Source organism: Periplaneta americana, chromosome 8 (assembly GCF_040183065.1).
Source record: "Periplaneta americana isolate PAMFEO1 chromosome 8, P.americana_PAMFEO1_priV1, whole genome shotgun sequence".
NCBI lineage: Eukaryota > Metazoa > Arthropoda > Insecta > Blattodea > Blattidae > Periplaneta > Periplaneta americana.
The window spans coordinates 120,683,840-120,699,676 of record NC_091124.1 but is presented as its reverse complement, the minus strand read 5'-3'; the positions used below and the strand labels follow the sequence as shown (position 1 = coordinate 120,699,676).

The following is a 15,837-nucleotide window of genomic DNA, read 5'->3' as shown; positions in this document are numbered from 1 at the left end:
AGTAGTTAGCTTCAAATTTTATTCCAATTATTTTATAATAAATGTATAAAACCTCTATACATACAGTTAGCCTATTTACATAACGATAATACAATAACAGATGAAAATCAGATATATTAGTACCAGATATTACGTAAATAAAAATGTGCTACAGCACGGAATCGAACTACCAACTAGTCAGTAGTGAAGAAACGAATTGCTATAATACATTTATATTATGTCATTGTTCGTTTTCAGAGTTAGCAATGGTAAAATTTTGAAGAACATGTAAAATGAATACACAAAGAACCGTAAGTGCCCACTGGCAACTAAAGTTGCCATACAAATTCAAACCACTCTAATGAAATTGTGATAAGTTGTAAATTAAAAACCTGTTAGTATAATAAAATTGCAGATATTCTTATCAGATTTATGTAATTGAAATTGTTGTGCAGCACTTTTTGGATATAATTTTACTTACATTATTGAAGGAATGTGTAGCAGTACAGAATCTTGTGTGTACACTACTTATTGATTTCTTCTGTACTGACGACATAACGAACGGATGCGATAAAACTCAACTCGAACTAGAGGAGGATAGTTGAATCTTTACACCAATTGTTGTGAACAATGAACAAATTTACAACTGACCGATCAATAAAGCTTTATTGCCTTGGCAACTTTAGTTGCCACTGGGATATAATGGGTTAATAGCACCAACAAACAGTCCATGGTTCGATCGATGTAACTCCCTTCCATAGGAACGCGTGTTTGTCCCTTTCGTTTGCCCTGCATAGTGTTGATTGCCAGAGAGACTAGTGTTGGCCCATGGACACCCTCCTCTACGCTGCATTGGACTGTAACTAGTATAAAGGAGGAGGTCAAATAATAATACAGAGAAGGAAAAGAACATTAGTTTAGAAGAGTGGATTATCCAGACCAGAGTGGCCTTGAGGCTCTGCTGTTCGTATACACTACGTCAGGGGTTCCCAACCGGTGTGTCGCGACACACTGGTGTGACACGCAGCTCCATGAAGTGTGTCGCGGAATTTTGGAACTGAAAAATATATTTTATGTCATTAAGAAAGTCTCTTTACAACACATTTTTTTTTATTTACAACGAAGTCTTTGATATGGTACATTTTATTTTGAGACAGACTTTACCAACGAAACGTGAACATCTGCAACAATGCTCAGTTTAATTTTTCTATCTGTCGATAATTCGGATGAAAGTGAACACCTACAACAATGCTTTGTAATTCGTTTACTATTCCTACCAGTGTTGCCAAGGCAGCGGTATTGTAGCTAAATCTGTTGTTTTTAGAATTATTATGGTCAGCTACAGAATTTTACCTTCAGCGGCTAGCTATTTATTTGGCGTTTTTTATGATTCCGGCAGAGGGAGACGATATTTTTAAGCTTTTTTTTTTTCTGTAAAGACGTTATAATTGTTTTCATAATATGTACTTGTGGACAACAATATTAGTTAATCATAAACAAAGTTTAATATGATATTATCACAATAATTCTTCATTGTGCGAGTATAAAATATCAACGTTTTATGTTGACTCGATTTGGTATAACCACGTCCATTTCCTGCCTCATCCATTGTTGTACAAATAAGGTATGCCGCATTCGTTAAACTCTTAGTCTAATTATCTATGCATTGTTTTTGTAAATGAATTGATATAAACATAAAGAGTAGATAATGAACTGAATTGTTATTTTCATTTATAGCTTATGTTACGATACATTATTCAATTTATCTTTCCGCATTGTAGTTTATGTAACATAGACATACTTTAAACTTAAAACCAGACTCATTGTGAAATCAAATTTTGAATCGACTGGTGTGATTGTGAATGTGGTTGTTTCCGAAGTGTCCAGTATATTCTTGATCTACTTCATTCAATTTTGAAGAAATATGCCGCGTAAAACTCCATACGTACAAAAGTTTAGAGATGTATGAAAAATACATATTGTGTTGAAAGATTGGGTGGAAGAAGTTGCCGATGATAGTTGGAAAGCTCGGCCTAAATGGTGCAAGGTGATATTGAATGCAAAATGTTCCGATTTAATTATCCATATGATTTTGCATAGAACATAGAATCTACAAAGTGACACACACTTTCCATAATTTAGTCTACATTTTTATAAAATTCTCTAACTTCTAAAACTGTATAGTTTGTATTTCAAATTTGGAAGTGATGTGTTAAGAAAAATCTGGAGTTTTTGAACTGCAGTTTAGCGGTTTTTAAGCTTGTGCAGCGGTAAACGGAATTCTGAGTTGGCAACACTGCTTCCTACTTAATAAAAAATAGAGTTTAGAATAGAACATATTGGCCAGTTTCAGTATATACGTGTGAGCAGGTGATAATGTGACTATTTTATCAAAAATGCTTTATTTAGATTTTATCATGGACAAATTGTTAATTCGAAAAAGACAATCTGAAACAAGTTGTGGGTTAGATGACAGTAGTGCTAATTCAAATAATTTGAGCGAAAATTCCCTTCAAGTTTCACAAAAACGTACTGCGTTTCGTAAATATAGTGATGGCTGATGAATACTTGAAATATGGTTATACGTGGCGTGGAGATGAATATAAACAAAATCCCGAGTGTCTTATATGCGGAAATGTTTTATCAAATCATCGATGGTGCCGAATAAACTAAAAATGTATTTATAACTGCCGTTTTCAAATTAGCATTTTTTACCATGAAAATAGTGAAATCTAAAAAAAGAAACAGACTGCTGCATCTTGAAGATGATTTACATGTTGGCCTGTCAATATTAAAGGCCATATAGGGAGAAACTCTGTGCAAATCACCAAGCGCAGGCTTCACATTAATTTAAATAGGCGAGTTTTCAAAAACGATAATAAAAATCTTTTAACGGATATCTACTATCTTAGATAGGTTGGGATTTTTGGCACAGGTATTGTACATTTGTTTTTTCTAATGCCACTCAAGTTGTTGCTTTTTTTTTTAAATATAATTTTCGATTGCGTGTTAACATCGACCTATCAACAACACTGGATGTAGGACACTACATAGAAGTTATCAGTGCTTTTTTCTGGCGGAATGCTCTGGAACGGCTTAGACCTTGGAAGTCTTAGAAGAAGTGGAGGTTAAAAATGACAAAATTCCTGTGCAATGAACGGTAATCATCTCTTTCGCTGTAAAATATTCTACACAGAATTCCACCACTTTTTTCTCCAGAATAAAGCATTGGTTATTATTATTATTATTATTATTATTATTATTATTATTATTATTATTATTATTAATGAAAACAAATGTGTCGCGATATCGTGGGCGTTCAGTAAAGTGTGTCGTCAGTTAAAAAAGGTTGGGAACCACTGTACTACGTCATCTTTCATCGGTAGAAAGCCGCGGATAGTAGAGGAAACGGACGAATATGTACACAGATGTGTTTCGATTTCTGCCACGAGTAATAACATTCTGGTCGGGTTATAGGCTACTGCACTGAGGTGAATCTATTATTATTGTGTGACTTTGCTTACCTCGCTCCACAGACCTTGAAGTGTGCTTGCTGCTTGGCTATTCATATCGTACGCTCAAAAATTTATAAAGTTTTCACTTTTTTGTTTCGTTATATAGAAAAGTAATCATTCTGCTGAACATGGTAACCCCAAACTTTTTCTGAATTTATTCTTATTTTAAAGCAGCATACAGTCTCACTATATAAAAAGCAGATTTTATTAAATATTTCCTGTGGGTAATTACGTCGTTGTCATTCCAATGCACTCTCATTACACTTCAAAATTCAGCCTCTTTGTAGGATGTATAGCCCGATGTTAGAAAAAAATATTTCAAGATTTTCGCGGAAATACACGTTTTCAGGATCACTGATACCGCATTATGGAACTATGGTTTTGGTGACACAGTCTGTCTGCTTTCGTCTCCGTTTGTTTCTATATGTGAACTCAATTACATACCGAGAATAAAGATATTTCACGTAATCCAAAGTATTTCATAAATTATGCTCTCGCTTTTTGATTACCTTTTGTGTAATGAACACAATTTACCTTTTTTCAACGACAATGCATTTATTATTATTATTATTATTATTATTATTATTATTATTATTTTATTTTTATTTTATTATTATTATTATTTTAGAAAGCCCGGAGGTTCATTGGTGCCTCACATAAGCCCGCCGTCGGTCCCTATTCTGAATAAGATTAATTCAGTCTCTACCATCATATCCCACCTCACTCAAATCCATTCTAATATTATCCTCCCATCTACGTTTCGGCCTTTTTCTCTCTCTGGCCTCACAACTAGCATTCTACATGAATTTCTGGATTCGCCCATACGTACTACATGCCCTGCTCATCTCAAACATCTGGTTTTAATGCTCCTAATTATATCAGATGAATACAATAAGTGCACTTCTATGCTGTGTAACTTTCTGCATTATGCTTACTTACAAATGGCTTTTAAGGAACCCGAAGGTTCATTGCCGCCCTCACAAAAACCCGCCATCGGTCCCTATCCTGTGCAAGATTAATCCATTCTCTATCGTCATAACCCATCTCCCTCAAATCCAACTTTCTCCATTATTATTATTATTATTATTATTATTATTATTATTATTACTTATACATATCATCCCATCCTCAATATAATAAGTAAAACAATACTAATTTACACTTTATTATGTATTTTTAATAGAACCTTTCTAAAATCTGGGTAGCATGGGTTGTACAGTATATTTCCTTTTGATGTGTGAAGCTTTTCTTCTTATTTTTCACCAGACCTACAATCGTCACGTACAGTACATATTATTAACTTATACAAATAACATCAATCGAATAGCAATAAACTTTAAAACATATTATAATATTATGCAGTGGGATTCACGTAAGATTATGAATCCTCAAATGCTAAATGGCCGTCTTTCCAATGTTGTTAACTGTTACCAGATATCACTAAAGCAAGTAAAATCACAATGATGTACACTGAAATATTTATTTATTTATTTATTTATTTATTGATTTATTTATTTATTTATTTATTTATTTATTTATTTATGATTGATTGATTGATTGATTGGTTGATTGATCTAATATTAAAATATATTTTATCTGGCAACATAAAATTGATAGGTTTGACTGAACAGTTTGTGATTCATGCTCGACATAACTTAAAATTTTATTTTGTTTGACCACATGATATCATTAGTAGGCTACGAAATCCGAAAACCGAATACCGCTTTAAAATGTATGTTGTTTATTTATTTATTATTAAAATTGCTGTATTATTTATTAATATTATTTTTGTAGCCTGTCCGAAGACAGGTTTGAACCTCGTAAATGACACCAATAAGGTATCATTCATGAGATAACTAAGCCAGGAAATGAGGTTTTGTGGTCAGTTCCTTTTTCCATAGTATTAATATTATTAATTATTAATTACATTCAAATTTCAAGTAACACTCGCTAGTAACTTCCTTTCATAAACGTTGACAGCCTCTACAAAGGCAAACGATGCTGCCAGTATGTCAATTACAAAGTGAGTTGTAATATTTGTTAGTACCGAAATTCGAAATAATGTTGAAAAAAGAAAATAAATTTTCAACCTGACAACTAGAAAATCACTATAATCTACGTGACAAGTATGTGAGGTAGTAAGAAGGAAATGATTAGTTTTGACCCTTAGGGTATGAAGTAAAAAGAGCCGGAATATAAAACACATGTAAATCAATTTGTAAAGAAGAACCATAAAATCCACAATCTCAACTAAACGACTAAACAGCTGACTTAACCAACCGGATACGACCATATAGGAACACCTTTCTGGTTACACAGAAAAGATTTTGCTCTCTGCTCTTGTATTCTACATGCTGTTTAGAAATAAGTCTAATAAAAGTTAATGCAATGATGAAAGTACATTATGGATGCTTTTTTTTTTTATAGCAACCAACATATACGACGCCTTAATCAAGGGCCTGGATATCTCGAAACTGGGAATAGCCAATTACACATCTGTGCAGAACCAGAGCGAAGTCCCGCAACCCATCATCATCTTTCTGACAGACGGACAGCCCAACGTCGGAGTATCCGCTCCGGATGCCATTGTGAGCGGCGTGAGCGAGGCCAATTCTGGAGGAGTGTCCATATTCTGCCTGGCGCTCGGGAACGACGCGGACATCGAATTCCTCAGAAAATTATCGCTCCGCAACCTGGGGTTCGCGAGGAAGATCTACGAGGCATCAGACACGGCCCTGCAGCTCAGGGACTTCTACCGCCAGCTGGCATCACCTCTGCTGGCCAACGTCACCTTCGATTACGAACCGAATCAAGTGAGTTGGCAATTTTTAAGCTACGGAACATATGCACTGACAATCAGAAGTTATACAGCAGCGATTAGGAACTGAGCATCATGGGTAAAAAGTTCATTTTAACCCTTTCCAAGTTCAGCATCGTTTGTTTATGAAATAGCAGTGCGGAACTTTGACTCAATATCAATATTGCAGTGGCGTGTACTTAGCATTGGATATGACGGAAGTCTCTTATGTTTGATCCTAAGTTTTTCCTTTTGAAGGGAGAAAAATAATGTTCTTCCCATTCATAGTAGAAATTAAACCTTTGTTTCTAAGCCATCTTCTTTATTTACTCGATAGGTAAACGCAAGGTACATAGAGAGTAATGAGTCAACGCCAGTGATCAAAGCAGAGAGAGATCAAGACCACGTGCTTGGCACTAACATTGCATTGGGTTGAAGGAGAAAAAGAGGGGAAGGTACTCTTGGCTACATGTTCCGCATCCCTGCTATACTTACAGTAAATTGTGATCTTAATTCTTTATTGATTAATCCCTTAAATAACAGAGGCATTTCAAACAACTACAAATTGTTTTCTTAAGATTTACTCAGAGAGAATAATTGCAATATAATTATTCATTTAAATTGCGTATTTTTCAAATACGTATTTAAGCTATTGAAACATATTAAGATGATAATTCAAGTTGAAAGGTTGGTAGTAGAAAGGGATCCAAGGTACATTGCACTACTCTGGACAAAACAATAAAACTGTTCTCTGACCAAAACTGTAAGTAGGTACAAGAGATAGGATTTTTTTTCTTTTTATGGAGGAGGGACCCGAAGGCTCCAACTGCACCCTGAGACTTATTGTGCTTACTACTTCTATTCTGTGAACGAAACTTGTACCCGAACGGTCGCGCTCTTGTACAAGTACAGAACGTCTCACCGTGAACTGAACTCGCGCTATGGTATGTGAATTAATGATGGCGAAATGATTCCGTCGAAATGAGTCCGAGGTCCAACGCCAAAAGTTACCCAGTAATTCTGCTTCAATTGGTTGAGGGAAAACCTGGGAAAAAACTCAAACCAGGTAACTTTTCTCAACCAGGATTTTAACCTGGACCTGCTCGTTTCACGGTCAAACATGCTAACCCTTACTCCACAGCGGCGGACAAGAAATTAGATTTGTTATGTTTATACTGTAGTTCTAGTACTAATTGAGTTGTAAGCTGATTTTGCAGAGAGGAAAATGTTTGAACGTTGACTTGTATGCTTTTCGACAAGCAAGAGGTTTTCTTACATTGCTACAACATTTGTTTAATCATATTTTTACGTTCTCATATGTAATAAAAAGAGAAAGTAGTGTGATGCAGCCAAATTCGATTTCAAGACTTGCAGAGATAGGCTACAGTTCATCATCATCATCGTCATCATCATCATCATCATCATCATGAAGAGTTTAGGTATAGGTTCGTTTGAGCTTGTTTCTATGTCTCAAGATGCACTTGACTTGATCATAACTGTTAGGTCTTTCTCCATTCCGGTGCCCTTCAGGTTGGTACTGAAATTTTTTCTTCGGTTAATGGATGCATTTCATTCTCTGTAGGTGATCTAGTCATTTCTGTTTAACTTATATACCTGAATATCTTCTAGGCCTACTATATTTTGAAATTTAATTTCTTTCGAATGTCTGCAGACCTATTACTCTTTTTTCCATTCTGCTTAAACCTAGAATTGGACGTAAACTTCTCATTTAGGCTGCTCGTAGCTTGGTTCCATATTTGAAACTTAAGGCCCAGTTTTCACTGCTATAATATTTCACACAGATGTTCACTGTCATATATAATCATAATATTATATATGTGTAATTTTTATGGGGACGCGCAGTACCGCAGCTCTTTAGGCTGAATGCTGCAAGGTCGCGGGTTCGATTCATGATGGGGTCATGGATTTTCCCATTGGTTTAATCCTTCCAGTCGCACTATGGCCCTGGGGTCTACTCGGCCTCTAACAGAAATGAGTACCAGAGGTATTACCTTGGGAATAAAGACGGCGGGCACGAAGGACTGATTATCCCTACTTTTATTAAAAGTTGATTGCCTGTAAAGGTGGGAGCCTTAACCTCTAGACCGATTTGACCTTTCATGGAGTTGATTTTACTGTAATTTTTATGCCGGATACCATGTGACCAAGGTAATTAAATTCGAATACTTGTTCTATAATATTTCCTACCAGTTCTACAGTGTGATCACTTTTGCTTTCCGCCGGAGTGTTTTGCCTATGGGCGAGCGCGCCGCTCGTTAGCCGGGTCTCGGTGATTAGCAGAGGGTAAAACAATAAAACAAACCAACCATAAATCTAAGAGGCTCATTAGGGGCGATTTTTTATGATCTCATTAACAGTTACTTTGTAAGTCAATTTCTTATGTTAAATAGTTCTATATTATGTTAATTATGTCTCTAATACCGGCTAGAATGGGCATCTGTTATCAGGGAATCTGAGAATAGACTCAAAGAAACGTAAAACTACAGAATAGTTGTTATAATAATAATGATGATGATGATGATGATGATGTCTCTATTCCAGTAGTCTACCTTTATTGATTACAGCCTTCAGTTTATAATGTATTATTATTATTATTATTATTATTATTATTATTATTATTATTATTATTACTTGGCAGGTGGTGACGGACTCTGTCACTCGCCACATCTTCCGCACATTCTTCTCCGGGTCGGAGCTGGTGGTAGCCGGTCGTCTAGTAGGCGACAACCTGACTGGACAGGTGGAAGGACGCTCCTCGTCCGGAGAGCAGATATTTCCAATTCATCCCATCATCTTCCCTCCGCGACCATTCCCCCGACCCATACACGTCAACATTACGGAAAAGGAGCCTGGTGTTTTGGAGCGTCTATGGGTTTATCTCACTATCCAACAGTTGCTGGAGGAGGACAAGGTGAAGGACCATGATCACTGGGACAAGAATTACACGTCACCCGAAAAACAGAAAGCTTTGGAACTTTCCCTGAAGGTAGGTCTATATCATGTTACAGGCAAAAATTGACCCTTTCTGTGATTTGGTTGCGATTTTTTAATACTCTGTATGTTTTGCCGTGGCTCAAATGGCGGAATATCCTGCTACAAATTCAGTGTATCGGCTTCGATTACCAACAAGACAGACCTCATGTTCGTAAGGACTTACACTGTTATACAACACCAGAATATTCTAATTTCATGTTTTAGAGATTTTTTGGTACCGGTAGCCAAAATCTCAAAAGAGCTTCGCCACTGGCTCTCCACATACCTCAAAGCTGGAATCTCGACATTTCCAAAAAACATTCAGCCGACTGAAACACTGCTGCGCTACTCTTTGACATGGAAAGATGTTAGCTTCAATTAATAACTTTCGCTCAAATAGACTTAACACGACGAGTGGTAAAGCTATCATCCTTTACTTCATATACGATAAAACATTTTGCGTCTCTCACCTTCGATATCAGAAGAAATTCGGGACAGAATGTATGAATCTGTGAACTCGGTAGAGTCCTGCTTTGTAATGTGTAATTTCATTCTTTGTAATGAAAAGTAATTAGAACTACTCGGCTTTAAGTTTCGTTTATATTTATTTCAGATTACTTTATCTGCTATCATTTTCGATTTTTATTCCCTGATTCGCAGTCATTATTATTTAACGATCATTTTTTATCTCAAAGGAAAGCATAATAACTGTTTTACAATAGACTGTGGTTTGTCTTCATACACATGTGGGACGCAACAGCAGTTTCCTTCTACAGTAAAGATTTAGCCTAATTGGATTCTTTACTCTCCTTCTACGTGAAGTCAGTGCTGACCCCACGCATTAAACAAGTCGTTTGTATCTCCTTATAAATATTTTTATATTTTTCCCTCTCTTTGATTCATCTATTTTCGCTTAATGAACTTCTATAAAATATGTTTCGTCTACCATTTTTAGTTTCTGAAATATTCATTCAACATTGACTCCAAAACGACATTTTATTGCGGACAAGTCACTAGTACAGAAATGTCAGTATTGAAAATGTAAGTTCTTTTTAGATTTTTTAAATACTGAGGTCGTCAGCATTAACCTCATTCAGTGTCACAAAAATTTCTGGTAGTACAAGGGTTAATATTGTGCTGGGGGATGAGATTTACGGCAAACTAAATGTGAATCAGTTGAGCTAAATTGTTTAATTTGTACTGCTACTGATGCCTTAATTAAATGCGACTCCGCAATCTTTGCCATTAATATAGTACTACGCACATGAATGTAGGCTCTCCACGGGCCACAGTTAAAAGGAGTTTTTCAAATCTACATTGTTTCTTCCTCAGTTATAAAGATGCGTGAAGACCTAATAGTTTCTAAAGCGTTTTCTGAATCGCCGCATGTGAGATGCGAGGCCCGACTCTCACAAATCCGGAGTACATGAGAGATAGTGAGTGATTTCTATGGCTGTAGATCTCGCACCTCGCTGCCATAGAAACCACTCACTGTCTGTCGTGTAGTCCGGATTTTGCTTCTCGCACCTCGCATACGTCAGTTCAGAAAAAACATAGTGTGATACTAGTGCGATGTCTTAGTCCCCCCCCTCAAAGAAAATCTTTCAAAACGCCTCTGGTATAGTGTGTGCATTTCTGCAAGTACGTTTAGTCCAGCCTGAAGCGATGTCGTTCTTCGTGGCCAACATTGCCATGGTCGTTCGTAGGAAGATTTTTACTAAATTCAAGGTACCAACATTCATTCTTGTGCTTCTTTACTACACATATCTCATATCGCCTGCTTGGATTCGAATTCTGGTCCTCTTTTATAAGAAGTCGGTTGCCTGACCTTCCGCAGGAGTTATTATGCTACAGTATGTCCTAAACCCACACATTACATATATAGAATACTGTCCTAAAGACCCGTTTCTAAGTTACGTAAGGCAATAAGATTAGTAGGCTTGTCACGTCTATTCTCAGTGGGGAATTCCAGGGTCATTCTGCAGCGGAGCCTGCGTGTCTCGTAATCTCTGTTCTCGCTAATCGCCTCAATGACGTGTCTGTTTGCAGTATTCATTCGTCACCGAAGTGACGTCGCTGCTGGTGGTAAAGCCTAACGAAACGAGTTCAGCTGAAACCGAGGACGCTTCGCAGCCCAATGTTCCACAATATGGAGGTAGGCCTACTGCAATCAATGCTCATAATAATCATTTATTTAATATCTGCTCTAACAAGACGAACTACTGAGATAATAGCTACGGCTGGAGAAAAGTATTGGTATCAGGGTAGTAAATAAATGCATTGTTTACAAAATGCGTCGCGTTGCCGGGTGTTTCTACTGTCTGAAGGAGCAGATAGAGTGAACATCCGACTCTCCTCAATACTAGACCTACTTAAGTGACGTGAGGTTGTATCAGAATGCCGAAACAAAAATTCAACAAAGAACAGATAATAGGAGGACTGAATTCATAACACGGGGAAATTGTGTTGACTTAATTGATACCAATGATATTTTTTGTAAAATTAATATTTGTTCCGAGTTAATTAATTTGAAACACGAGTAATTCTGTAAATGTTAATTCTTATGAGTTCATTCATACAACATTGTTTAGTGTCGATTTTGTTATGCTATAATTTTTTAATAATGTTAGTATTGTGTTCTTTAACTTTTTGTTAAATTTCACTGCTTGTATACTTTGTGACCTCGTACAGTATTAAGGCTTAAGTCCCTATGGCCTTAACTCTGCCAGTATAAATAAATAAATAAATAAATAAATAAATAAATAAATAAATAAATAAATAAGCGAATGAGTGAGTCAGTGAGTAAGTGAGTGAATGAGTAAGCAAGTAAATAAATAAATACATAAATAAATAATTATATTATTGTTATAATAATAATAATAATAATAATAATAATAATAATAATAATGGGCATAAAATTGATATTCTTGTATAACATATAAAAATATAAAATGTGGATGCAGGTTACAAGAATGGGATAAGCATTTCGCCACAAAGTTAAGCAGTGTCCTTCCTTTTTAAATGTCTGTACAGAGCTTAGGTCGATGTGAAGCTATGCAAAGTGTCTGAAAATTTTTTTAACTTGCTTATCGTAAAGAAAACTATAGTCAGACAATTCACTGAGTAATATAGTACATACAATAATTGGGATACACAAAGTCTAACGTTAAATAACACATGATGGTTGAAAATCTTGGCTGTTTCAGGGCATGTTGATTGTTGCAGGTATACCGCTGCCGATTTCAAGGAATTTCCATGCAACTTTCTTGAATCTAGGTATATATGGAAAAATATGAAATAAAGTGAACCTGGAATGGTCATTGGTATATGCCACAATATAAACTTAACAACCAAGACACAAGTTGCACACACATTCCAAAACACAACGTTATTGTTCAATGGCTTTGAATACAGATCTTCACGTAAATTATTTCTGTTTTATTTTGTAGTCCAAGCCATAGGCTAGTAAACCGAATGTAAACAAAGCTATTGGTCGTTTGCAAATTTGATAGATTTCAAAATATGTAATGAAAGGTTCACAGTGTACTCTGATGTGTGTTAAGGTACAGCCTTAAAAAAAGTTAAGTGACTGTTAACCAGACCTATAAATCAATACTTAAAATTACCTATTCATTAAATGCAAAACTACAGCAACTTCTGTTCAGATGCAAGGGCGTACGCAAGGGGGAATTACCGGGTTTGAATCACCCCCTTGAATTTTAAAAACAAAATTACATATTTAGATTTGAATATTTTTCAATCCATATTTGTTTTCCTTTCTCTTAATTTCTCAATGTCAGAGTAACAAAATCTACATCGACGTAAGGCATAGTCCTCCTACTCATTCTTCAATATCACCCCTGCGCTTGATGCTGCAGCATGTTCGAATTACAACAGTGCTATCTTTATTATAGAGAGACCGACCGCCTAGTACCGACCTTATAATAAAATGAAGCTGACACACTATGAAATTTAACTTGTTGTAACATATATTGAAAAGGTTGTTTTGACAGATTGGCAGTGCAGATATTTAATATTGTGCAATATTGATTTTAAACTCATTTTAAGAGCCGTATTCACCTGTTCGTTAGTTTGAGCTGATTTTATTGTGAAACGTCAGTTTAATTTTTTGTGCATTTGACAGTCCATACCTTCTATAATAATAATATTTACTTACAAATGGCTTTTAAGGAACCCGAAGGTTCATTGCGGCCCTCACATAAGCCCGCCATCGGTCCCTGTCCTGTGCAAGATTAGTCCATTCTCTATCATCATATCCCACCTCCCTCAAATCCATTTTAATATTATCCTCCCATCTACGGCTCGGCCTACCTAAAGGTCTTTTTCCCTCCGGTCTCCCAACTAACACTCTATATGCATTTCTGGATTCGCCCATACGTGCTACATAATAATAATAATAATAATAATAATAATAATAATAATAATAATATATAACATTTAAAATACCGATAATGGAAATTGTAAGCAATTTTAATAATGACCCCCATAACAAAATTCTACGTAGGCTACGCCAATGTTCAGATGATCAGATGAGATTAGAGGATACGGATAATTACTTACTCATCCTATAAAAACATGTGCACACATACACAGGCCTACAGGCACATACATACATACATACATACATACATACAGTCCACACCTGTGGAGTAACGGCCAGTGCGTCTGGCCGCGAAACCAGGTGGCCCGGGTTCGATTTCCGGTCGGGGCAAGTTACCTGGTTGAGGTTTTTTCCGGGGTTTTCCCTCAACCCAATATGAGCAAATTCTGGGTAAGTTTCTGTGCTGGACCCCGGACTCATTTCACCAGCATTATCACCTTCATCTCATTCAGACGCTAAATAACCTAAGATGTTGATAAAGCGTCGTAAAATAATTTACTAAGAACATACATACATACATACATACATACATACATACATACATACATATATACATACACACATACATACATACATACATACATACATACATACATACATACATACATACATACATACATACATGCCGTAAAACACACACATGTACTGTACACACACACAAACACAAGACTTCATCGCAAAATAACTAAGGTTTGAAAAGCTATCACGTAATGATCTGCTAGGTACAGCAGTGTAAAAGAAACCGGACCGATCCTTGTAGCTTATTTCAGACTCTTGATCACTCCAGAGCACGATAGACTGGTAACTAAGACTTTCGCGGTTCGAATCCTGCCTGGGAAGGAAACTTTTTTTTTTGTTTCTTATTCAAATTTATTCCCATTACTTTTCGATTGCAGCTATATTTTACTACTTAATTTACTTATTATTCCCAGAACGTTAATTTTACCATCAATCGAAAAATATTGAGAATAAATTTGAATAAGGAACAAAAAGAAGTTTCCTTCCCAGGCAGGATTCGAATCACGTAAGTCTTAGTTACCAGTCTATCGTGCTCTGAAGTCAAAAAGGCTCTGAAATCAACTACAAGAGTCGTTCCGGTTTTTTTGCCACTACTGTACAATGCTTATAAATACAGTAGTATTAAAATGGGAGAAATAGCTGTAAAATTGAAATTGGTAGCCATTTAGGCCTGCCAATAAGTATCAACATAATGTATTGTCAGTGTAGTTATATATGCGCCAGTGAAAAAAAATTAATCCAAATTAGTGAAAACTACAGAAATAATTAGGCAGGCAGATGACGGATCTCCTCTGACTAATACTTTCATGGAAGACATAATATTGGAAAGAATTTGTAATTTCGTAATAAGTCATAGATAGAAGTGTTGTGTGAACTGTGTCTGTACATCCTTTCAAAGATGCTTTTATCCGGCTTTTATGTATGTTATCAGAATATTATGGAACAATAATTACAAATATAACACTTTATATTTTATACCTCCACTTGGAATCATTTCTCTAAAACTGTACACAAACATTACGAGACAATGACCATTCCACGGCTATACCGTTCAATTAAGTAGCCTATGACTAATAGTAACTAGTCAAAAAGCCATGGCATTCTCCACATATAGGATGCTCAAATTATTAGTTTGGGTTAGAAAGTTGTGTCATTCTTCTCCTCTGAGAGGTCATTCAATAGATGTCTTTGTTTGTAAGACCCTGAGGAAAATTTGTATGGTCCTAAAACTCAATCCAGAAACCTAGCTCTCTCATCCTGTCGGGAAATTACCAAAAAACTTGAGGGACTGGTGAAGCTGAATGAGGTCAAACTCATCTGGGTTCGGGGCACAAAAGCAATGAGGGAGTCAATTGCCTAGCAAAGCAAGCCGCAGGAAGTTTCTATTTAACGAGTAAGAGAATGCCATTAAAACCCTTCAATGAGCAAACCATGTCCCTGAAAAGGGCCGACTTTATTATGATGAACTGCATGTGTAGACGTTGTGAATTATAAGGGAATAGCTAACACGCAACTTACAAAATACAATTGAGATGCCGATTGTTTAATAAATCTGGACAGATAGCAGTTGCTAGCCAAGAAAGTGAGTGAGATGTAAGGCCTGTTTATCTAATTAATTGGTGTTAACACAA

At 36.0% G+C, this 15,837-nt stretch overlaps 1 protein-coding gene across 10 annotated transcripts in view; it reads left to right on the top strand.

The window, feature by feature from the left end:
* The window catches only part of LOC138705000 (inter-alpha-trypsin inhibitor heavy chain H4-like), a 54,137-nt gene that overhangs the window by 18,003 nt on the left and 20,297 nt on the right, over positions 1 to 15,837 (top strand). For 6 of the 10 annotated variants that reach the window (XM_069833530.1, XM_069833528.1, XM_069833529.1 and 3 more), the window contains exons 8-10: positions 5,922 to 6,307; positions 8,951 to 9,298; positions 11,335 to 11,440. In XM_069833530.1, the coding sequence (XP_069689631.1) occupies positions 5,922 to 6,307; positions 8,951 to 9,298; positions 11,335 to 11,440 (840 nt within the window). Of the gene's footprint in view, positions 1 to 5,921; positions 6,308 to 8,950; positions 9,299 to 11,334; positions 11,441 to 12,510; positions 12,562 to 15,837 lie in introns of all 10 variants that reach the window. The other 4 variants (XM_069833525.1, XM_069833522.1, XM_069833523.1 and 1 more) reach the window with 1 other exon arrangement.